General features: G+C 49.8%; 1 protein-coding gene and 1 long non-coding RNA gene across 3 annotated transcripts in view; both read left to right on the top strand.

The window, feature by feature from the left end:
- JCAD (junctional cadherin 5 associated) overlaps window positions 1-24,632 on the top strand; it is a 74,333-nt gene extending 49,701 nt beyond the window's left edge. For both annotated transcript variants that reach the window (XM_084783679.1, XM_084783678.1), the window contains exons 3-4: window positions 14,114-17,763; window positions 21,952-24,632. In XM_084783679.1, the coding sequence (XP_084639805.1) occupies window positions 14,114-17,763; window positions 21,952-21,986 (3,685 nt within the window). In that variant the 3' untranslated portion in view covers window positions 21,987-24,632. The remainder of the gene's footprint in view (window positions 1-14,113; window positions 17,764-21,951) is intronic.
- On the top strand, window positions 17,770-18,954 carry LOC311598547. Its single transcript, XR_014779565.1, has 2 exons — window positions 17,770-18,344; window positions 18,440-18,954. It is a non-coding gene; the product is annotated as an uncharacterized lncRNA (long non-coding RNA).
- Window positions 24,633-25,070: the final 438 nt, after the last annotated feature.

The raw sequence follows: 25,070 nt of genomic DNA, 5'->3' as shown, positions 1-25,070 counted from the left end.
CCTGCCCCGTCACTCTAAAACACTTGACTTCCGCAGCGATGTGGTGCAGTAGTTTGTAGAGTTCAGGAAGTTGGAAAGGCACATGTGCTCTCTCTATTTGCATATTCACAGTGTGGCTTTTGACCCATCTTGCCTTCGCATCCATGCTGTCCTTGAGTGGTTGTCCCACCTGAACACAGCTATGCCTGTATGGGGGTTTCCTCATGAAAGAAGAGGGGGGTAGGTTGCCTGGGAGGATGGTGGTAAGAAGAGGAATTTCTGCCGACATGAGGGGCCCCAAGACTTACCAAGCAATTTCAGTTCAGGCAAACCAGTGTCACCCTTTCATCAAACTGTACTTATCTCAGGACAGGGAGACTGTAAAGAAAGGAGTGACTATGGAGCTGGCTGTGACCAGCCAGAGGGAACAATGTGACAGGAGAGGCTGAAGCTCAAAGAAGTAAGCATGGTACAGGGTAAAGAGGATGAGCGAGAGCCAGCCTTCCAGAGAAAGCCTCTTCTTGGTTGCTCCCCAGCTTTCGGACAGTAATGGAAGAGCTTTGTTTGAATAACATTCATACTTGAATGTTGGGCAGCACCAGAACGTGGCCGGTTCTTCCTGCCTTGTGTAGTAAAGGCAGGCTTGCCTCACATTAAACCACTGGAGCCGGGCTCAGGAGGGACTCCAGGCTGGAAGTTAGGGAGGGACTTTTTAACCTTGGTCTTCAAATTTCACACCTCTGTCGGGTACTTTGTGGGCTTGTCAGCCATGTTTCTCCAGAAACCATCTTGCTATGGGTTTCTGGAGGGAAGACAAATTGATTGAGGGGCAGAGAACTTTCCTGCCAGGCATACTTGGGCGTGCTTTCCTCATGGCCCCTGCTCGCCCTAGTTCTGTGCTGCATCATGAGGCACCAAGGTGTCCCTGACTCCTCTTCAGTTTTTGCCACAGAGCTTGAACTGCCACACAGGGCATGTTTGATGTGTAGGACTCCAGGACTTCCCTCTGCTTGTGTAGGACCAGGCTCCTGAGGCCCATCACATGCCCTTCCCAGCCCTTATGCGAGCAGGCAGCCTTGTGCAAGCAGCCTCTCTGTGCGTACTGAGTGAGGCACTCTGATGAGTGGCTGTGTGTCACACTGGCATGTTATCATATGGAGGACGAGGATGCCTCTTCTGTGTGCTCCTGAGATTTGCTGAGTACCTTAGAAAGTAGATAGCAGCTTCTGGATCAAAAGGAAACCTTATAAAGTAGAGAGACTCCATGCCAGTGCAGGCGTTCCCTGGATGACCTGGGATGTCATGCTCTTCCTTTGACAGCCAAATGACACTTGAAACTTGAAGTCTATAGGAAGTGGGCATGGAGGGGAACCGTTTCCCCATCAGGAAGATGTATCTTTGGGAGGAAATAGACCAATGCCAGTAGTGAACAGCTCAAACAGTTGAATCTAAAAATGAAACCAAGCACACCACAGCACATGCGTATCCTGCATCCGAATGAATAAATGCTGCTCCTCCAGCTCCCAGTCTTTGGTCCTTTGACAAGTGCAACTGTGGACTTGTAGCAGGTCCTGTCCCAACAGTGGCCGCTATTGGCCTGGGCTCCAGGTCTGCCAGGCACATGGAGGTCAGGATGTCCGTCTCCAAGCTATGTGAAGACTGGACAAATCATGGGGCGCCTCTGATGACTCTCCTTCTGGCTATGGTCTGACCTATAGTTGTCCCCACATGTTGAGCTGGGGCCTCAGTACCTGGCTACCATTCTGAGAAAGGTGGAGGCCAGTGTAATTGGAAGCCCACAGAGCGAGTGCGGAGGCCCACTTGTCTTGTTCTGGCTATAGAGACACAGGCAGGGTGGAGGTCTTGTTTCTTAGAAGAAGAGCAGGAGGCTGAGAGAGTGCTAGTGGCTTGTCAATGGCTACACTGGGTGGCCGTGGAGGGAACCTGGATGCTAGGCATCTGTGGCTGCCACCCTGCACTGGTGAAGGCCCTGGCCACACTTCCAGTGTGAGAGACCTCAGCCTGTGAGCTCTCCCTCCAGCTGCCGAAGGCTGGACTGTCTTCACCTTGTGCCCTCCACTCTCTTCTGGCAGGCATGGCTGTGTCCCTTCCTGTCAATATATGTTGAAGAGACGCATGCAGCCATATCTACATTAGATGACGTATGCAGCCTGCCCTTCTGTGGTCATTGCTCAGCTACGTATCCATGCAGGGGAGAGCTGCCCACAGCCTGGCACGCAACTGCAGTATCAGCCAAGCGCTTCTTCTGCTGTGATTAGCAAACACGCAAGGTCCTTGTTTCCTAACCTTGAAGATGTTGCCCGGAGCTCTCACCATTATGAGATCAAGTGATGCTGAGCAGCCAAGACAGAAACAGAGATGAAGGGATGTGTGAACTCGCTAAAAAGCTTTTATGCTCAAGTGGCAGAGATAGGACCAAAAGTCAATTCTCACATGTACACAGTTTATCCAAATTAACAACTAGCGAGAACTTGCTTTCTGAAGTGTATGTCTGGGACTATTCTTCTGTGGCGGGACAGCACAGAAGATAGGCTCTGAGCCCGGCCCTGCAAGTGTGTGCTGTGCCTGGCCAGCATGCCTTTCCTGCTGCCAGCGTCCTGGCCTCCTTGGATCACAGCCATTCCCCACTCAGTCTCCAGGCTCTCCTGTTGTCCAGCTGGAAACCCGGCCTTGTCCACACCCGTTCTTCAGGCCCACCCCATGGACATGCCTCTGTCCCTGAGGTCCCTAGCATGTCCTCCCAGCCTCTGGGGCTGCCATGTCCTGAAGGCTGAACCTTATCTGATATATCAGCAGCCCAGCTAATTCCAGTTGCTGGCACTTTTCACTTGGTAAACATTCATTCTTTGACAAATTCACCATGCCAGTCTGGCCCCCCCATGTCCAGGCATTTGTGGAAGTACTAAGTGTGTCATGTCGGGCTCATCTGGGACAGGCGAGGGCTTGCCAACATTGAGGCTGGCTGGAGAAGGGTCCATGGTAAGAAAGAGGAGTGTTAGCCTCCAACTGGGCAGCTGAGTTGGCCACCTCCCCACCCCTGTGACAGGGCAGCTTAAGGACAGCCTACTTCCTATATAGCTCCTGAGAGCACAGTGTCTATCGCGGCGGGGAAGGCATGGAGCTGCGAGGCTGGTCTGTAGCAGTGGGAGCACTTGGCACAGATTGTTCATGTCCTGGATAGAGCACGGTGATTGGGCTGGAGTCTGAAGTCAGTGTCCTGGTCTGCTAGCTAGCCTGTACCTTATAAGGTTTTATAACCTTCGTGGAGGAGTTGTCCATCCTGTCTGTCCTTGAGGGTGAGCTTGTGTTTGTGTAATCCCCTTTGCTGGGCAGCCCCTTCCTTGTGTGGACAGTGACTATGCCCCAGAAACTGGCTCAAGGCGATTGCACTATTTTACTACATGACGGATTTCCTGGTTTGCTCTCTGTTACTGTGATACAGCCAACTCCGGGGGGAAAGGGGTTTATTGCATCTTACATCATTAAAGCAAGTCAGAGACTCCCAAAAGAACCTGGTGTTAGGAACGGAAGCAGAGACCACAGCAGAGCACTGCCTACTACTGCCTTGCTCCCAGGCCCACACTTAGCTACCTTTGTATACAGCCTAGGCCACCTGCCCAAGGGCAGCACAACCCACACTGGCCTAGGCCTTCTTATATCAATCAACAATCAAAGAAAAAAAAAGCCACACAAACGTGCACACAGGGCAGTCTGATGTCGGCACCCTTCAGTAGAGGTGCCCTCTCCCAAGGTAGGCAGCCGAAACCCACTGCTAGGTTACCCATAATAGACAGTGTTAGACAGCAGCTAGTGCTTCAGAGAATGACCCCTGCAGCAGCCCATGAACCATGGAGCTTGTAGCTGCCCATTGTGGGCTGTGCGTGAGGACAGCGTCCAGACCACAAGACCCTGAGCATCCGGCCTGGCTGCTCTTCGAATATGGAATGTCTTTCAGCGGGCTCCTGTGTTTGAGCACTTGCTCTCTAGTTATAGGAGGTTGTGGGACTTTTAAGAGGCAGGGTCATATATATGTGAGCACAGACATAGTGCACATATGCATGCACATACACATGTATGAGCACACGAGCATGAGAACACAGCAGCACACGCAAACGCACATGCATAGCCCACACACATCAGCACATACAGATGTGAGCGCACACATACATGCATGCACACACATACTACACACAGGGAGAGTGGGTGGGGCGCTGTGGAGGAAGTGGCATGCTTCCAGTGAGGTCAATCCTTAGCTCCCATTAAAATATGTGAAGACTGTTATCAGTCTTCACGGGTTTCCTTAATGTGTTTCCTGTGGAATAGTGTAATCAGAGGAAGCTGTAAAATAGCTTAACGGCGCAGAGGTTTGAATTTGAGCGTCACACCATAATAGGCTTCACCCAGGGAATTCTGTTTTGCCTTTTTTCTTTTCTTTCTCTTTTTTTCCTTTTTTACATTTTGTCAGTTAACTGCAAGGCTAACTTGTAATTATCCATCATCATCAGCATCATGACTAATTAGAGACTGAGCAGCCGAGGGAGCCTCTGATGTGGTGGCTGCAGGCTCCCATCCTGGGGGGTTTACAGCAGGTGGATAAACACCCATTCTCACTGTGCTACTGGGTATGGTAAACAGTTCATTTCAGTTGGTTTTTTTCCCCCCAACATTTCTCAAAGCATACCCTACTTATAATGGTTTTCTAAAATAGGAGTGCATAAATGTTTAAATTTAACATCAGATTCTGTGTCTCTCTTTGCTTTTCCAAAATTCTAAGCCCACACACTTTATTTATCTTTGGGGCTTACTTCATTTCCTCAGCACAGGGTGTGTATCTCAGCCTCCTCACAGGGGACAGTACAGATTCCTGTGCTAGCCAAGCCCCAGGCCTCTCCTCCCCTCTCTTCCAAGGCGCTTGCTCTTGTTCTGGGGCAGCACCTGCGTCTCCAGTGTCTCCTGCTCATGCTGCCACAGTGCCTTCTGCGTGGAGTATGCTCAACAGGATGCAGGCTGGATCCTGGGACCAGTGTCTTGCAGAAGCACAGTGGTGAGGAAGGACTTCCTCCCAATGTCTTGGCAGCCATGGCACCACCCAGAGGCTTGTCTTTAGCTAGAGACCTGGCTGAGTGTGAGAGGCAGTAAATGCCACTGACAGTCTGGGCAGGAAATATGGCGCTACACAAGTGCTGGGCAGCTGTCCACATCATTGCTTTGCCCTCAGGAGGATGGTACTGAACTCTCCAGGAGACACAAACAAACAAGCAAACAAGAACCCAGGAGGTATACAGCTCAGTAGTGGCCATCAGTAGCTCTGGGGTGTCCTAGGGTCTTCACAGCCGTCGGTTGGTTGCTGTGTGGCCATCTCCTGAGTTTCTTCTTTGCTCTGCCTGCTATGAGCTCAGCTGCTAAAGAACAGGGCTCGGAGGCAGAGAGCACCCACATGCCAGCTGAGTGAGTGAATTCATGGGTGGAATGAGAGTGGGGTGAGAAGCCACACTGTTCTTTTATGTCAGTGGCACTGAGTGACCTGTCCAGGTCAGGAAGTTTGACTTGGTAAAAATACATTAATTCCTACTAGAGGAAGTAGGGGGTAGCCTGGAATAGTCCGCCTTACCTGTTAGATTTACATGAGAGCAGATGGGTAGACGCTTGCCCTTCCTGTTTTGTTTTAATAAACTAAACACTGGTTTGCTCCGCATTGTCCTGTGGAAGCCGGTGTAGTGGCTTCCTTAGCGGCCAGCTGCGCTGGGAGGGGCAGCATCTGGTTATGACACTCAGCTGGAGCATTGGTTCCTGCCGTTGTCAAGGCCTATGGATTACAATGTAGCAAAAAAGAAACTGTACTAAAATAGCCATTGCATCATGGCGAGCATTCTGATGTCCCACTTGCCTCTGTGCTTGCTTGTGCCTCTTTGCCCTGGGATGGCAAGACAGAGTGTGAACGTTACCTGTCCTCCAAGAATATTGCTCCCTCAAATTGTTTTCTTTTACTGCCACTCAGGTCTTAGGTTGTTTTTGTGCCTGTATTTCTACCTTTCCTGCTGTTTCTCTATCTTTTTACATTAAAAAAAAAACCACTTATTTATTTTGTGATGCTGGGGCATACATGTCACACTGCATGAGTGGAAGTCAGAGAACAGCTTGTCAGTTCTGTTTCTCTACCGCGTGGGTCCGGGAACCGAGAACTCCAGTGGCCAGACTCAGCTGCAAGTGTCCTTACCCAGTCAGCCATCTCACCAGCCTAAGATTGTTCTCAACTTGGTCCTGCTCGAGCAGGCAACGAGGTGACAGTGTGGCCCTGTAGCACTGTGGCAGACATGGCTGCCTGTACTTCTCTTCCAGGCTTCTCTTGTGGAGTATGTATGTAACTTAAAAAAAAAAATGTTGAAAATGCCATTAGGTGGCACTCTGTGATAGCAGTCATTGCTGACACTGTGAAAAGCAGACCTGACAGGATGGACCCATGGGCAGGCGTTTCTCATTACACACTGCTCATGCAGCCTTCCAGGTGCACTGACTCCATAGTGTGACACTGTGTGAGTTTGTGCAAGGTTTCTCTGCGTAGTCTTGACTGTCCCGGAACTCATTATGTAGACCAGGCTGGCCTCGAACTCAGATCCACCTGCCTCTGCCTCCTGAGTACTGGGATCAGAGGGATGGGCCACCACTGCCTCGTCCCCAACTGATTACACTAGCCTCTACATTTCCTTCAGTCTTTGTCTTCTCCCTATGTCCTGTTTCCTCTTTCCATTTGCTCTTGTGTGTTGGAGCCCTGCTTGCTGTGTGGTATACTGAATGACCATCCACAACATGCTGAAAACGGAATGACAGGCTTCCAAGCCTGCACCGAATTCTACAGGGGAAGATGGTAGACCCCATTACAAAAGCTTGTTAAGCACCTAATGCTCAACTGCAGCTGGTAAATGTGGGCAAACTGTGACGCAGTGTGCCATGGCCTCAGCCACACGAGATTAGAGAAGGATGCAGCCCAGGGAGGAGAATGCACTCTTTGATGCCTGCCTTACCCACTAGTACAGACCACTGGCCCCTCAGGAAGGAGAGGGGCTTTTGAAGGAATAGGCTGTGGCCATAGCCATGCTGGTCCGGAGCATGCAGGTGACCTACAGCCGTAGGGTGCAATGTCTCCCAGGCTATACACTTGAGAACTAAGAAGAAGCCACTGGGCCAGCAGATGGAGGTATGGCTTTGGGGCCTCCCGTCCCCACCCCGACCTCCACATGGAAGGACAACTGACTGGACCTGGGATGACCCCATGGAAAGCCGAGGTTCAGGATGGTGTTCATGGAGCAGGGAGAGGTGACTGAAGTGCCTGTGTCTCCCTTTCCACAGAGCACCCCAGGTCAGTGTGCAAGGCAGCGTTCCTCTGTTTGGTTTTTTTTACTAGACCACACCTACATCCTTCGCCCAGATGGTCACAAGTCAGTCATCCCCACTGGGGAATGCACTGAGACGATAATCCTATCAGAGCTTGTGGCAGTTGTTAAAATCAGCATTTTCCTCCTAAGTAATACATGTACCTTTTTGTTTCCAGCTTGTACATGTGGTGTGTGTGCATGTATGTATGTATTGGGGGACACGTGTACCTGTATATAGAAGCTAGAGGTTGACACCATGCGCCATTATTGATTGCTGACCACCTTGTACACCGAGCCAGGCCCTCTACATTAGCCCAGAGCTCAGTGACCTTCTAGGCTACGCATCCAGCCTGCCCTGTGGATCCCGTCTCTGCCCCCCTCCCTGCGGGACTACAGGCGGGCTGCCACATGCATTTATGTATGTAACTCTGGTCTTCCTGCTTACTCAGCAAGTGCTTTACCTACACGCAGAACCTCGCGCCTAGCCTTAGGGTTGCTTTTAAAGAGAAGACAGGGTAAAGGGTAAAGGCAGCTGCCACCAAGCCTGATGATCCGCGTTTAATCCAGGGAATGTACACGGTAGAGGGAGAATAGTGACCCCGCAGGTCGTCCTTTGATCTTCACCCATGCACTGTGACATGTGCACACTTACATTCATGCACAGTCACACAGAATAAAGGAAAACATTTTAAAGGACAGGGCTGGGCTGGGCTCAGTGGTAGCGTGCATGTGTGAAACTGCAGGCTTGGTCCTAGATACCCCAGAAAACAGTGAAGTGAAAATAAAAGAGCTGTCTCTTCTGCTTGGAAACGAGTCATGTGAAGGAACACAGGCCGCTCCTAACTTTTCTCTTAATTCCCTGCAGAGGCAGAGAGTAGATCTGCCACGTTCCTTTACACGTGTTATTTTTCAGATGTTTGTATTTCAGATATTTTCCAGGCAGTCTATCAGGTGCTCTGTTGGTTTCACCACTCTGGCCCATGGTAATGTGGGGCTGTCCGAGACGCTTGCTTTGCCTCCTCTCCATCCCGTCCTCTGGGAGCCTTTCAGTGTGTGTGAGTGGGAGGTGCTGGCTGGACTCACACTTGCTGTGTCACCTTATCTCTCTCCCACCCCATCTTAGTGTGCCAGCAGGTTTATGTAGAGAGCCCATTGTGAGCATTGCCTGTGCTAAATCGTTAGTTACTTGGTTCTTTAAAGCATCAGTGACCATCCTTGTACCTCTCATGTGGTTTGAGGTCGTTCTGGATCTGTGTCGTAGAGAATCTATACGTGTCGGTTTGTCTGATGAAGACCTTACAGGATGTTCCCTGAGTGGGTTCTACAGATGCCTGCCATGGCTGGGCTCAGCCTAGGTTCAAAGTAGACATTTGATAAATAATTATTTTATAGATTTGGTGTGAGAGTGTGTCTGTCTGTGTGTATGTGTATATGTGTGTGTATGCATGTGTGTATGTATGTACAGGCATATGCGAGCACACACACACACACACACACACACACACACACACACACACACACACACGGGACAACTTTCACGAGTTGGATCTCTACCTCCACCCTGTGGGTTCTAGGGACAAAGCTTAGGTCGCCAGGCCTGCCAGCAGGCACCTTTATTTACTGCATCATGTGCTGCCCCTTGGCTTCCTGTTGTGAGGCAGGGTCTTACTGTGTAGTTATGTCTTACCTAGAACTCTCAACTCAGCCTCAGCCTTCAAGTCTTGGGGTTCTAGGTATGCACCACTATGTCTAGCAATGCTTCACAGTTATCTGTGTCATGTGGACTGATATTTAAAATAGATTATCTATAGGACTGAGAGATGGCCCCAGTTAGAGCAACTGTGGCCTGGGTCTGTTCCCAGCAGCCATATTAAGCTGCTCACAGTGGCCTAGCTCCAGGGGATTCAGCACCCTCTTCTGTCCTTTGGACACCTATACCCCATGTGGCATACACACATACAAATAAACACATGGATAAATACAATTATAAAAATAAAAAAGAAACTAGATTGTTTAAAATCTCCCAGATGGACCTGAAATTCCTTTAATTTAGGATTTGGATATATTGTGCAAATAAATTTAACCCAGAATGCTTAGTGATTATGATTAGTTTTGACAAAGTGAAGATGATAGCAAGTTTACACAGAGCAGAAAACTGACCATATCACATCAGTAGGAAGTCACAGGCTGTTTTTATTCGTGTCCCATTTATGTCATTTTTATCTGCTTTTGGGGTCATGATCATGGCATGTGTGTGCACAAACAGCACCTTGAGATACCAGCCCCCTGCTTTAAGCATAAGCCATGCTCACCACGAAGCCAGAGCCACACTGTGGCTTCCCCCGTCAGGTCAGCTACTGCAGAACATGGTCAGACCACTGGCATGTGAGAAGGGAGGAGATAAAGCCCACTTGAAAGCCATCAGTAGCTGAAGCAGAAAGAAGGTTCCAGCCTCACATGCTCTGGTTTGTGCTGCTCAATCCCAGTTCAGTCGGTGACTGTTACCTTGGGTGTCTTACTGCACTGCCTCCTGTGTTCTGTAGTCTGTCGCCCTCCAGGCAGGACCAGTGACACCTATGTGCATGTCTCCTATAGGTTCCTTAGCGTAGGGCTGCAGCTTCTAGAACTGCAAGGCTGGACCACTTGCATGGATAAGTGCCACTGAAGGAGACCACTAGCAATGGCTTCCAAGGTGACGAGTCTGAGCAGAGCCCAAGCCTAGCAGGACTCTGCTGAGCTAGTGATGATGAAGATTCCGGAAGAAGCTGAAAGACTGACATCTGCTCTCGGCAGTGAACTCAGAGGCAGTGAGACATACCCTGGGCCTCAAAATGGCCAAGCCGTGCAGACAGCAGCTGCGTTGTTGGTTATTGGACACTGACCCTGTCCTTTGAGGCAGATAGGTAACTCACAAGGAGAATAGTAACACAGAACTGTACCAAGGGCTCTGGGCCTCGCCTGTGCGCTGCCAGATCACTCCCAGACCTTTATGTGATGGTGTGCCGTAGTCACACAGCACTGGTGACTTTGAGTCTCTCGCAGGGCCTCATGCCTGTCACTCTGCTGTCCCTCCAGACAAATGGTGGCAGAATATATGGCGGCAGCAGGGGTGGGGCATTACCAGCAATGAAAACAATGTAAATGAAATAACAAGAAGTTAATTTCACTTATCTCATGAGGAAAGAATAATTTATAAGTAGAGACAAAACTGTTCTGCAAGCCCATCTGTCCCCTGCACACCCGGTGGACTGTAAACTGGACTGGCTTAGTATTTAGGGTGGATTTGACAGCATGCCCCATGATCTGCTCATTCCTTTTATAAGACTGTCCTCAAAGAGTGGAGACTTCCATCAAGTGCTAGTGCACAAAGTGATCCTCAGAGCGTGTACCATCACAATTGAGTGCTGGGAGAATTGATCTCACAATGGAAGGATTAAAATGCTGTGGCTATGGGCCTGGTGGTGTGTGCCTGCAATCCCAGCACGTGGGAGGAAGAGACCTACAAATCAGGAATTCAGGGCCTGCCTATACTACCTGGGAACTTGCATCAAAAGTTTGTAATCAAAACAACAATAACAAAACCTCTAATAATGAGTAAAAAAGAGACTGCAGTGCCTAATTGATTGGCTTTCTGCTTTCATTTCTCTGGTTAAAATTCTTTCCCAGATTCTTACTAATGTTCTAATTCAGGAAATGTGCCCTGCCTTCCTTACCTGCCAAAGAGAGAAATAGTGGCATTAAAGTTTAAATGAGGTAACTTATTTGATGCACTTGGCACTACACATTGCACAGCACCACTGTCTGATAAATCTTAATGTTAAGTTACTTCTGTGCCTCAGTTTCCTCCTTTGTAAAATAGCGATGATGACCACCTGAAACTTAGGTGGCTGTGTGGGAGCACTTGGTGAAGCTGGCAGGCAGCCACCTGCTGCTTGACCCCCATGCCTTAGGGAAGGTGCACAGGGGAGATGCCGTGCAGCAAAGGCTGCTTGAAAGCCCAGGTCCTCACAGGGCCTCTGGGATGGTGGCTAGTGCTGTCTGCCAGTGGTCCTTGTGTGAGTTCTCCCAACATTCACTTCAGCAAGGAATACATTTTATTTTTCTAATTTATGTCTTAAAAACAATGACTTTAGAGTGGAAACATTGTTCTGATTGGCTAATCAGTGCAGCCGAATTCCCTGAGCATCTTGCAGGGAGCCATTTTCTGGGCTGTGCCCAGCTCTGACCGTTTGTGGGGAGCACCTGAACCCCTGTGCTCAGCACAGCACAGCACTGCTGCTCAGTGCTTTCTCCAGTTGCATTAGAGCTCTGGTCTAACCCACTAGGTGCAGGCTGGACCTCCTTAGAAAGATTTGAAATGTAATGATGTTGGAGTCCTCCATAGACCAATCAAATCCACACATCTGGAGGTGAGCCTTGGACACTGGTAATTTTGGATTTGGGGGTATTTTTTAAATTTACTTTTATTATTTTATGTGTATGTATGAGGGCCTGAGTGAATTATGGGCACATTGTACAGTTTCCTACAAAGGTCAGAAAAGGGCATCAAATCCTCTAGACCTGGAGTTACAGGCAGCTGTGAGCCATCATATAGATGCTGGAAACTAAAGCTGGGTCCTCTACAAGAGCAGCAAGTGTCCTTGACCACTGAGACATCTCTCCAGCCCCTAGTGGTAGTTTTTTTTTAAGGCTTCCAAGGAAACTCACATGCAGTGAAAATGTCTCACTCCCCCGCCTAGAAGTATTTTCCAAATTATCTGAAAATAAGAATCTCCTGGGGAGGGTGAGGAGCTAGCTCATGGCTCAACAGTTAAGCATGTGCCTTGCAAGCTCAAGAAATAGAATTCAAATCCCTAGCACTCAAGTAAATGTCACAGATGAGACCAGTGATACCAGGAGCTAGCTGGCTAGCAAGACTAGCCTTGTCTGTAAGCCCTGGTTTGTTTGGGAGACCCTGCCTCAGTGAATAAAGGGAAAGCAATGGGGGAGCTGATTCCCAACATATTTTGTCCCCCACATGCATGCACATAGACATGTACCCCCACAAGTTTACACACACACACACACACACACACACACACACACACACACACACACACACACGAGAAAAGGAAAAAAATCCCCTGATATGTTAGTTGAACAAATAGAGCCAGATCCACTGAGTCTGAACTCTCCCAAGAAGAGCCTTGGTAGTGTGCATACAGACTTGAGCCACTTAAAGGTGGACCATATTTAGAGACATATCATTTGATGTTGGCTTTGTGCAAATTTGTTAGCTAGTAGAGGACATTACCTCTTGATGACACCACGAAGTCAGCTGATACAAAATATGAGGCTGTCCCCAACATAATACAGCCAACCAGGACTACACTTTAATAATAAAATAATAAAAAAACAACATTCATTCATTATCACATATCATGTATATATAATGGTCCCTGCTGTGCTTTTATGTGACCCAGGCAGTAAGCACACTGATATCAACATCACCACAAACACACAAGTTGTACTACAGTGTTGCCATACCTGTAATATTGTTAGGTGGTATTATTGTTAGGGTTTTCTGCTCTATTGTAGTCTTCAAAACCACTGTCCTATATGCAATCTGCTACTGACCGAAGCATGGTTGTGCAGTGGGGCATGGCTGTTTAATGTACCTGTGTGGTGATTCTCAGAGAATCAGAGAAATGTGGGGATGATGTCAGAGCTGTGGTTCTGAACGCACCAGGGAGAGCCTGTAGGTGCTCTGGTGTCTGGTCACCCTCAGGCTCCTAGATTCTAACATCAGTGCTGCTCCCAAGCACTAGGGTTTTAAAATCCCCTGGATTCAGACTGCAGCCCCCAGCAAAGTGAGTTCCCAAGGCTTGCAGCAGCATCACCCTGTGGGAACGTAACCCATGTAGGTATGGTGTGCTAGGTGTCCTCTCCAGTCGCACTGCACACAACTGTGGCTGGGACCCTGGGACTCAGCAGTGTGCCCATAGGTGCCCCTCAGCGACTGACAGTGCTGGATAGAGTACAGCGCTTTAAAGAGCAGGCTCCATCCGGTTGCTCAGGACCACTGGCTCAGGGAGGACACTACTCCTTCAGAGTGCTCCCTTAACCCAGGTGTTTTGAAGCTGTGATGTTTGTCTCCTCTCTGGTACATCAGCATCCCTGGTGTTCCTGCTTGCTGCCACTTGACCCTTGGTGGCAGTCCACAGACCGTCTTCCAACCATGACTGGTGGGAATTGTTTTCCTTATAGTTGCCAAAGTCCTGCAGTCGGGACTGTCTTAGTCATTGTTCTATTGCTGTGCAGAAACACCATGACTCTTCTGGAGGAAAGCACTTAGTTGAGGGTCTGCTTACACGTTCAGAGGTTTAGTCCATTATCATTATGGCAGGGAGCATGCTGACAGGCTGACACTGCCGCAGCAGCTGAGCACTGCATCCTGGCCTGGTCCACAGGCACACAGAGAGACTGTGGGCTAGTCATGGGCTTTTGAAACCTCAAAGCCCGTCCTGGTTCTTCCTCCAACAAGGCCACACCTCCTAATCCTTTTAATCCTTTCAAATCATGCCACTCCTTGGTGACTCAGCATTCAATTATATGAGCCAATGGGGCCATTCCTACTCAAAACACCACAGGGACCTTCTTAGCTTTCAAAGGTGGTAAGCCAGGTTTGACCTTGAGCACTGATCATTGAAGCAGACAAGGGTGTACTCGCTTAATATAACATCTGCTTCTCTGTTTTGCAGGTTTTTAAATCAACCCTCCTCAGCATGGTCCTCTCAGGCCCAGACTGGTAGCGAACACGCCTACTGGAGCAGAGGAAGGCAGGAGGGCAGTGGCTTGTTGGGTCCCAGGGACCGGGAAGACCTGAAGGTCAGAGGAATGGCTCAGGCACACAGTGTACCCATCCACTTGAGAGAGAACCCATGGGAAGTTGCAGGAAGGACAGAGCATGTGATAAAGAAGGCCGTTTGGGAAGAAGACCTGCGGATGCCAGTTCCGGCTAAGTGGCAGAACGTGAGCATGGAAAGCTGGAAGCAGCCGAGGAAGTTAGGGAGACAGGTGTCTGATGGTGGTGGAGAGAAAAGGTTCCAGGATCTGTACCAGTTCGTTCATGGGGAGCACGTGCTGACATCTCAGAACAAAAAGAAATCCCAGTCATTGCCTCGCGTCCTTTCTCCTGAAAGCCTGAGTTTCACGGAAATTCCTGTTCCGTTACATGATGGGCACTTAACAGGTGTCCCAAAAGTGCCGCCGTACCCTCCCAGCTGCCCACCGACTTCGGAACCCACGAGGAACCTTGAGAAGGCTAGTTCCTCAGGCCCTTTTCCCCGGCCAAAGTTTGGGAAACCCCTTAAGACTGCATGTTACAGCTCTCACCCACAGCCCAGGGGAGAAGACGGCTTTCTGGGGCATCAGCACAGGGACCCACGTGGCTCCCACCCAACAAGAAGTAAGGATCCCAGACATGAGCTGGGTACACTGGATACTGGCTTGGAGCCCCCAGTGTATGTGCCTCCTCCTTCATACAGGTCACCCCCCCAGCACATTCCAAACCCCTACCTTGAAGATCCCATGCCTAGGCATGTGAGCAGCAGCCAGGGTCAACATCAGCAGCTGCCTGAGAAAGCTGAGGCCAGCAGTCTGCTTCCTCCTGGCTCCCTTGCAGCTAGGAATCCCTATGACGCAATGCCTGGCTCTCCCCCTCCAGGTCCTCCACCACACCCGTATGCTGCCCATGGAGGTTCCATTCAGTACATTCCGTTTGATGATCCGCGGATCCGGCATATCAAACTAGCTCAGCCCCCAGAGTTCTATGAAGAGGCAAGGCTTGATGACAGAGCCTGTAACCCTGGTCTCGTCGCTGCCCAGGAAACAGCTCTTGGGAAAAGGCAGTACAATGATGGCTTTTCAGCACCGCAGTCCCCAACGCCGGTCAACGAGCGGGGTTCAGCCTTTGTCCTTTCCAGTCCCCGGTGGCTGCGGGGCCAGCTCCCCAAGGACACTGAACATGGAGCCTTCCCTGGCTACACAGAGCCTCATGTCATGAGAGGATTAGCAACTGATGTGAGAGAGAGCAAGGCAGAGAGCCACACCCCTTCCCCAGAGCTGCAGGGTGAGGGTGCCTGCAAAGCCTACACTAAGCTCAGACAGTTTGAAACGGAGACTCAGAGCAAGAACAGGTCAAAGAAGAGGAGCAACGCGACCATATTTTGTTTGGTTTCTGTCCCAGTTAAATCTGAGTCGCTTCTGCCAGATACGGACGGGAACAACAATGACTTGAAGCTGGAGGCTGATAAAGCGGGCGGGCTGTGTCGGGGCCCAGCCCTGGAGGAGCAAAGCCTGCTGAGTATGTCTTCCACCGACCTGGAGCTGCAAGCCCTCATGGGAAGCATGGCTTGGAGAAGAACGTCCCCAAGGCAAGGTCTTGGGGAGCTAGAAGATGACCAAACTGATGACCTCAGAATTCTCCACCTCACCAAACCCAGGGAGCTCCAAGCACTCGGCTCGTGGCCAAGCCACCTGTACAGAGATCAGCAGACCCAAACCAGTTTCCCTGAAGACTCCACAAGCTCACAGCTCCTCCCAGCCACAAAGCCAGGAGAGCCCAGCAATGCAGCACTGACCCCAACATGCCCAGAACCCACTGCCTCCGAAGGACACCTACATACTGCCTTAGCACCCAGTGACCCAAACCAGAAGGCCGGTGTGCCATACCTGCGAGGGCAAATGTCCCTCAGCCCATCTCAAAACAGTGCTTTCTCAAGGACTTCCTCGGCCACAAACCAGGCAGCTATGGCCAAAGGGGCCTCTGGCCATCCCCCTAGTGCTAGCCCTGTACCCAAGCCAGAGGTGGTGAAAGGGGAGCCCACAGCAGGCCAGTGCAACAGCACACAACTCTTCGGTCAGTTTCTCTTGAAACCAGTTAGCCGGCGGCCCTGGGATCTGATAAGTCAATTAGAAAGCTTTAACAAGGAGCTTCAGGAGGAGGAAGAAAGCCATGATGCTAGCAGTAGGGGTAGTACTGCAGAGAGCGAGGCAGAAGAGCCACAGGACTGTGCTGACTCCAGAGCCAAGGCCTGGAGCCTCCAGGAAGCAAGGCAGAAGGCAGAGCAGCGGCCTGCAGCGCTGGTGCTAGAGGAGACAGAGTCCCAGGAAGGAAGACCCAGTGAGTCGGAGGATTGGAGTGAGGAACCAGAACCTGGCCACCCATGTGCCCATCCTCAGCCCCTGCGCCAGTCGCAGGAGGAAGACAGCAGAGGTGTTCCCTTCCAGCAGGCAGGTGGACGTCTGAGTGCAGAGCAGCAAAGCCAGGAGGTTCTGAATGGGATGTGTGAGCTAGACCTTAGCATAAGTCCTCTGAGCAGGACACCCAGTGACAGGAAAGCAGCCGCTTTGTTCTATCTGGCAGAACCAAGAGGAAGTCAAGAACTCGCCAGTGTCAGTGATGCATTAGAGTCTGTGCAGCTGGGCAGAGAGACCCCTCCAAAGGTAGATAGTGGTGAGGTCCTACTGCCCCTTGCTGACAAATATCGAGGCCTCTCGACCCCAGACTTGCGGTCTTTGAGCCTCACACAGGGACAAGAGCAGAGTGCCTATAAATCAGAGCCCCTGGGTTTAGAAAGTGCCATGGAAGTGGCACTTCCATGTGAGACTCTCCAGGCAAGGGCAGAGAGGATCCTGGGCATTGAGGTGGCCGTGGAGTCCCTTCTGCCAGGTGCCAGGAGAGGAGGGCAGAGCCCACTCCCTGAGCCTGATACAAGTGCCTGCAGCCCAGACTCACCCAGGGAGGATGCGTTACCCAGCTCAGCACCATCAGGGGTCCCCGTAGTGACCACTGATGCCTTCTACGGCAGGAGAAAGTGTGGCTGGACCGAGAGTCCCCTCTTTGTAGGAGAGAGGGCCCCGCAGGCTTCTACATGCTCAGCTGTGGATAGATTCTCTGCAAGCCAGACCACCGGTGCCGAGTCTGAGCAGAAGGACGAGGAGTCAAAACCACCCTTCAAGTCCACTCTGTTCCATCTCATGGAGAAGACCACAAGTGTGTTGGGCTCTGAAAAGAGGCTCAGAGGCCCTTCCAAAGTGATTGAGAGCTTACAGGAAAAACTGGCATCCCCCCCAAAGAAGGCGGACTCGGTTCGCTTGATAAGAATGAGGGAGGTAAACTCCTTGTCTCGGATGAGGACTCTTAGCTCCAAGAGCGCAGACTCTGTGGACGAGCCCGACCAACTAAAGGCCACCGCGCGTCGGGCCTGGCTGTCGGGAGGCCTTATGTCCCTGAGTGGTGAGGACCAGGCCTGGCAAGCAGGGCATCTGTCCTCCGTCTCTCAAGAAGAAAACGGGCACCCTGAAGTGTCAAGGGAGAAGATGGCAGAGCAGGACTTGTGCTGTGCAGGTGAGGAGCAGGTTGGAGGCCGGGTGTTTGGAGTCATGTGGTCATCTGCAGCTCAGCGCTGGCATCATTTTCATAAAACTAGCCTTGGTGCAGACATGGGGGCACACACTTGCAGTCCTAGCACTTAGGATGCTGATGCAGAAAGAACTTGAAGGCCAGTCAGGGCTACATAGCAAGACATCATACTTTAAAAAAAAAAAAGGTGGCTAACAGGTCAGGGCACTTGCTGTGCAAGCTTGGTGACTGAGCCCCATCTCTGAGACCCAGGTAAAGGTCACAGGAGAGAACCTAGTCTACAGAGTTGTGGGCCTTCACACCTGCACACAAGATTAATGGATACATTAAAAAAATAAAAACTCATTTTCAAAAGGTTACCCAGAAGCCTTCTCAATTAAGAATCAAGGTCTTGTCATGCATTTTGAATGATTGTATCATTGTTGGTGTTGGCTAAGAAAACGGCTATATCCTTACAAACAACTCAGGCCTGAATGTGCCACAGAGGTGGGATGTTGCAACAGAGCTCTGCAGCCTCACTGTGGCAGCTCAGTGGCAGCTGTGGCAGCTCAGTGGCAGCCAGGGCAGTGGGGCAGCTCAGTGGCAGCCAGGGCAGCTCAGTGGCAGCCAGGGCAGTGGGGCAGTCAGTGGCAGCCAGGGCAGTGGGGCAGCTCAGTGGCAGCCAGGGCAGCTCAGTGGCAGCCAGGGCAGTGGGGCAGCTCAGTGGCAGCCAGGGCAGTGGGGCAGCTCAGTGGCAGCCAGGGCAGTGGGGCGGCTCAGTGGCAGCCAGGGCAGTGGGGCAGCTCAGTGGCAGCCAGGGCAGTGGGGCAGCTCAGTGGCAGCCAGGGCAGCTCAGTGGCAGCCAGGGCAGCGAGGCAGCTCAGTGGCAGCCGGGGCAGTGGGGCAGTGGGCCAGCTTAGTGGCTCATACTGGAGTCAGAACGTTTCTACTCTTGTTCTCTCCCAAAATTGTGGACATTCATCTAAATAACCCCTAGATTGCTCTTTGATAACTTTTTTTTTTTTAAAGATACGTTCTCTCTGTGTGGTCCAGGCAGGGCTCACACTCCTGGAGATCCACCTTCCTCTGCCTCTGAGTACTGCGATTAATGGCCTGTGCCACCACACACACCCAGGCTTCTTTTCTTTTAAGATTTTTTTTTTTGAAAATAGATTTATAAGTGTGGGGGTTTTTTTTCCCTCAGCATATATGTTTTGTGTCCTACATGTGTGCTGTACCTACAGAGGCCAGAAGAGGTCATCAGAGCCCCTGAAACTAAAGTGGCAGAGAGTTGTATTGGTATAATACACAAACCCAGGCTTTGAAGTCTGAATACAGAAAAATCTAGAATATCTTACTAATTTTACATTTAAACGTTACAAATTGAAGTGCTAATATTCTGGACATGCTTAGTAGAATATAGTTTGGACATATTTGGCAAAATAAAGTGTATTATTAAAGATAATTTCACTTGTTTCTTACTAATTCATTTTAATGTAGTTTCCAGAAAGTTCAAAGTAACATTACATGGCTCACACTATTTTTGTTGGACCTAGACTGTCAGTAGCTGAAGCACTTACTGTTCCAGAGCAGTGATTCTCAACCCTCCTACTGCTGAGAGCCTTGAATACAGTCCCTCATGCTGTGGTGACCCCCAACCGTAAAATTATTTCATTGCTACTTTATAACTACAATTTGTTAATGTTATGAATCATAAGGTAAATATCTGATATACAGGATATCTGATATGCAATCCCTGTGGGGGTCACGACCCACGGGTTGAGAATCACTGTTCTAGAGCATTCTATGCATGGCTTCCTGTATTGGGTCCTTAGCTCCATTCACCTTTGGGTCTTGGGATGCAGGGACGTTGTGTGGTGTGGTCTCCAGCACCCCACGGACTGAGGGGAGCACTTCAGCCCCCCAGTGCCCGCACAGTCTGTGGCCCAGCTTCTCCCTGTTCTCGCACTCATTTGGAGTGAGGCGCTTGACATTCTCCTCTTAGCAGCCTCTGCTGTGTCCTCAGCACGTGAGAACCAGCATCCCTGAGCCCCAGATGCAGCACTGAGGTGCGCCTGTCTTTCTGTGTGATCATGTGGGTGTTGCTAAGGGCAGTCTCAAGAGGTGTTAAGCCATTGGAACTCCACTTCCTTTAGCCAGGTGGCCCAGGGGCAGTCTGCCACGTGCACAGGCTCAGGCAGCTCCCCTAAGTGTCAGCCGTGTCCCTCTAGTGTGTTGCCCCAGCACAGCGGCTCAGCATGCTCTTAGTTTTGACCGTCACAGTGCCTAGTGTCCAAGTGTGCACCAGTCAGGAGGAAAGTTTGTAGTGAAATCTTAGGCTGCGGGGGATGCAATGAAGGCTTCATAGGGCATCGTTGTCCACGTGCATTCAGAGCATTGTTTTCCTATAAAATTATACCGTCCTGAAAAAAAAATTATACCATCCTGATTCTTAAAAAACATCTCTAGCCTTGCTGTTACTTGTTTTCTGTCCTCACTGAGGTATTGACAATAATTGGTTCAGATGATTGAGTGGCCACATATTGTGTGCTGAGTATTATAATCAAGCTAAGTAACATATCTGTCAGCTACTAGTCTCTAGGCAGAGTTCAAGTGTACAAGCGCATTGTGACCTACATCCACCCAGATGTGCTAGCATCAAAAAACATGTTCATCTTACAGTGGCGTCCTTATACACTTCCAGTATCTCCTCTCTTCCCTAGTCCCCAGCCCCCAGAAGCCACCATCCTGTTCTGATACTGCAGGTATAACTTTACAAAAGCACCTCTATCTAAGTGATGTCATACGATGTTGTGCCTCTTAGCTCAGCACAGCGTCCCGAGGTTCATCATCTGTGTCATTGTAAGGGGCAGGATTGCCTCCTTTTTGAAGCTGAACAACAGTCCACAGCATGTGACCTTTTCTTTTCTCGTTTTTCTGTTGGCAGACACGTGGGTTGGTCCACCTCTTGCCATAAACAGCACTGGATAGACAGCCCAGTGATCACGGACATGCAGACACCCTGATTCCCCTCCCCGGGAGTGAGCTTGCTGGGTTTGAGAATAGTTCTATTTTTGTTCGTTTTTGAAGGATGTCAACATTTGAATGGCTATCTTGTACTCTTACAGATATGTCAAGTGTTTTCTCTTAAAGACTTAGGAGTGCTCTGATGTCAGGCGGTACAGGGAGCCTCAGCTTCCAGAGCTCCAGGGTCAGACTCTCTGGCTCAGCAGCGCCTATTTCCCACACCCGTGGCAGCCTGGGATCATGGTCCCTTGTATGATGTTCCATTTGGGACATTCAGGTCATCTGAGTTCAGTTCAAGCAACTAGTCCTGGTCCTTCCTGTTAGCTGGTAGCAGCTAGAGGCCAGAAACCTCTACTTGCTGGCCATGCATTTGACATTGTAGGTTCCCCAAGCCTTGAAGGCAGCAATTTATTCATAGAGATGCTTTCAATAGATTGAGGAGAGGGGTAGGAATGCAAAGTACTGAGTTCAAATCTCTACAGTCCCAAAGCAAGTTGTATCAGTGTGCCTATAATCTCAGTGCTAAGGCAGCCAAGACTGTGGATTTCTGGAAACAATTGGCCAGCCAGATCAGACAAGTCAATAAGCTTCATGTTTAGAGACCGTGCCTCAGAAGACAAGGTGGTCACACAGGGGGGGAAAATTAAGAACAAAAGGAGAGAGAGAGAGGGGGGGGAGGGAGGGACGGAGGGAGGGAGGGAGGGAGGAGGAGGAGGGGGGGAGGGAAGGAGGGGGAGGGAGGAAGGGGGAGGGAGGGAGGGAGGGAGGAGGAAGAAGAGGGGGGGAGGGAAGGAGGGGGAGGGAGGGAGGGAGGGGGAGGGAGGGAGGGGGGAGAGAGAATGTGTGTATGTGTGTGTGAGACTCAGCAGTAGGCCCAGGCATTGCTGCTGGCTAAGAGTCAGTGAGTTTAGTATTATCCATATTATACTATGAGCACCAGGAAGGCCATTGCTGCCTGTCTGTATTTGGTAGTGACCGTGTATATTTCCTGAAAACAATCTTTCAGCCCTAGCGTCTTACTCTCTGGTGGAATCCGTTTGCCGAAGTATCTGAAATCAATTTTCTATCCATGTGAGCTTTGTTCTCTAATTTACTTACACCCTGAGGAATAAACATAAAACATGGTGGATGACCATCTGCTTGATCTTCTTCCGTTCTCATTTGCAGATTCCTATGACCCCAGCCGAGTGGAGAGGGTGTGATGGACGCTGCTGAGGCCCCCACCGCCTCGACTAAAAGAGTGCTCTCGGGCTGACCAACCCGTCCTGGCCAGGCTGAAGCTGGGACCTGCTGGGTTTTCAGTGTCCTGATTCCTCCTTTTCTGTCCTCCCTACAGGACTGTTACAGAGTTAGGGCGGTGGTCTGCAGACACCACCTGTCTTTACAGCATGGACATGTAATCCCATGTTTAGAAAAGAGTTTTCCCATCAATTCCCCTTCCTGGTGGATTAGACCAAGCTGGTAAATAGCTTGATGTTAATCTGGCTTCATGTGAAAAATCAAATATGGAAGGCGCAATGGGTGATTTTGATTGCACAGTGATGTCATCCATTCCTTGCCACATCTCCCTAGCCCATGCTCATGTTTCGGAGTGTGGCCTCGGTGTGCGGACACTCAGAGTTTGAGGGTATGGATGACCCATTTTTGTTCCGCCGTCTTTGGCAGCTCGGGGTGACTTGTGAGTACCTGCTGTTAGACTCACAGCAGCTTCCTCGTGTTCCTGAGGAGTCGCACTCGCTGTAACGTACCCAAGAGGTGGCTCACTTGGCATTGAAGCACACACACACTGCACTCTGCTTTGCACTGTCTTCCCTGGTTCTACTTTCTGTGTGAATGTTTAGATATTCTTTATATGAAAAATAATTGCTGGTTTAAAATAGACCATGTTAACAAAGTAACTATATTTCTTTTTATAAAATCACTATTTTTCTATGATGTATAAATGGTTCTTAGGTGGCAGATTTTTAAGGAAGTGCTATTTTATTTAAGAGTCTATCCCTGTGCGTGTGAGGGACCCAAGAGGGCCCACCTCGGCTTTAAAGCCTTCATCCCCGCTCCCAGCTTCAACTCTGCTCCTTTCTACTCTGCCCTACAGCGTCAGTGAAGGCCAACCACACGTTCCTTAGCTCTCATAGACGTGTTTCCACAGACGGCGGCTGTGAGGTCGTGTTTGAAGACACCCCCTCAAAGTCGGCCAACAACGTCATGGTCACCTTGCAGCTGTGTGAACTAGAATTGCCCAAAACCCAGTTTGGTCTTTGTATTTCTGTAGGGGATCTACCCTAAGAAGGAACCTTTCTCCCACCCAACACCTTGCTCTTTTAAAGAAAGATATATATTTTGTCTAGAGTGATTCTGCTGGATTAGTCTTGTATATGCTAAGAAGTGCTGACACGGTGCCTGGGTGCCATTCTGTGTGTGCACTGGCCGTGACGGAAGTGTAGACACGCCTGTGGTTCCACAGCGCATTCACCGGCAGAGTCCACGCATCTCCTGGCGTTTCACCCTTCTGCCTGAGGAAGGTATCCTTGTTAGCTAACATTTTCCAAAGGGTTTGCCCCTTCCTTCCCCCTCTTCCCTCCCTCCCTGTCCTTCTTTCTTTGTCACCCCTCTCTTTGACTATTAATTTTTTGAGACATTTAGTTAATCTATTTCTAGACATGCTAAATCTCTCCAGTGTGAACCCCTGGCTGGTTCGCCCTCTGGCCCTCTGTCACAAACAGGACTGTGACTGACTCTTATCTTCCCGAGAAACTCACATGCGCTGACTGGACCACACAAAACAGAGTCCAAGTAGTCCAGACGCACCTTCCCAGGTGCACACATCTGCAGTCCTGGTTTGCACTTGTTCCTCATGGTCGTCCCCATCCAGAGCTTAACTCTCGTGGAAAGGGTTGTGGGCTGTAGGTCTCCCTGGGGCAGTGGACAAGCAGGTTGGTGGTCTGCAATGGTTGAATCATGTGCTAGGGCCAAATGAAAGCTGAACTACCTACTGTCTCTGAGGGACTGTACTTCCCTCCTTTAAAAAAAGGTGAAAGAGGCCGTGTGCATGTGTATACACATGAAGACCCCAGCGCGTGCCTATGTACCCATGTGCACACTGGCGCCATACTGACTTCCTATCAAATAACCTGATACCATCTAAAGACTTTTTCAGAGGAAGAGAAGGATCCTGAAAGAAAGCTGTTGTGCCTTATGTAACTCAGTCTGAAATGGGATGTACTTCCATTTTGTCTTGTTAGAAATTGCATCACACTTTGCTGCAGGCAGTCACTCAAAATGGTGACAATTTATACTTTAACTTTCATTTTTTTCTGGATTCAAGCCCATAAGCAAATCTTTTGGAAGGAAGTGGTAACATTAAACCTAGCAACTTGAAATTTTGACCTTTAACTTTTCATATTCCTAGGTAATGTATATCTGACCAAAAATCATTTTGCTGAGGTCTTGAGGTCAAAATTCACCATCATTCTGTAGGTAAATTTCCTCTGTGCCCATGGCTGTTGGTGGAAAAAGCTTTCCGTAGTCTGTGTTTGTAATTATTTTTCTCATTACACATGTTGGTATTCAATAATTTGGAGCTCATACAATTAAAAGTTCTAATTTTGACCACTTGAACTAAAAATTATAGGAGGGATTGTGCTGTGTTGTTTCTGGAATCTGCAGAAGTGAGGGGGAGATGTTTGGCTTTGGGGGACTTGCTTGAAGGATTGACGATGAGGTGTCTGCTACCAGATTCATCTGTGTTTCTATAAGCCCCGGGAACCTCTAAAGATGCAACCAGCCCCTGGAATTATTTCCATAATTATAAATGTTATTTCCTTTATTAATAAAGACATAAATGCACATCCCCTGTTGTGGTGTGGCTCCCTTACTGGAACAGTGGATTTGGCTCCTCACTGACCTGAAAACCCGTGGAAGGATTGATAGCCACAAAGGCAGTGTCGCCCTGCGGCCCCCAGAGTGGGGCCGCCCTCTGTGAATTTATTGCTCATTTAAAATGATTAGATAATACACCATTGCCAGCCCCAAGGCTCCTCCAGAGTGACAAGGGCAGCAGAAGTCTTAGGAACAGTTGCTAGTGTTGGGGAGCACCGGCTGTGGGATCCTCTCTGCTGGGGCACCTCAAGTCAGAGTGAGGGCGGGAGCAGGCTTGAAGCCGTTCCAGCCGGCCATCCGTCTCCTTCTGCTTTGCCTTGGACTGCATGTTCTGTCCACCTGTGTGGGAGGAGAGCGGCTCAGGACAGGATCGAAGAGACACATTCTAAATGGCCTTTGCAGAGCCT

The sequence above is a fragment of the Acomys minous genome (genome assembly GCF_964271855.1).
Source record: "Acomys minous genome assembly, chromosome: 5".
Classification (NCBI taxonomy): domain Eukaryota; kingdom Metazoa; phylum Chordata; class Mammalia; order Rodentia; family Muridae; genus Acomys; species Acomys minous.
Note: the sequence above shows the minus strand (reverse complement) of the source record. Positions and strands in the feature narration are given on the sequence as shown.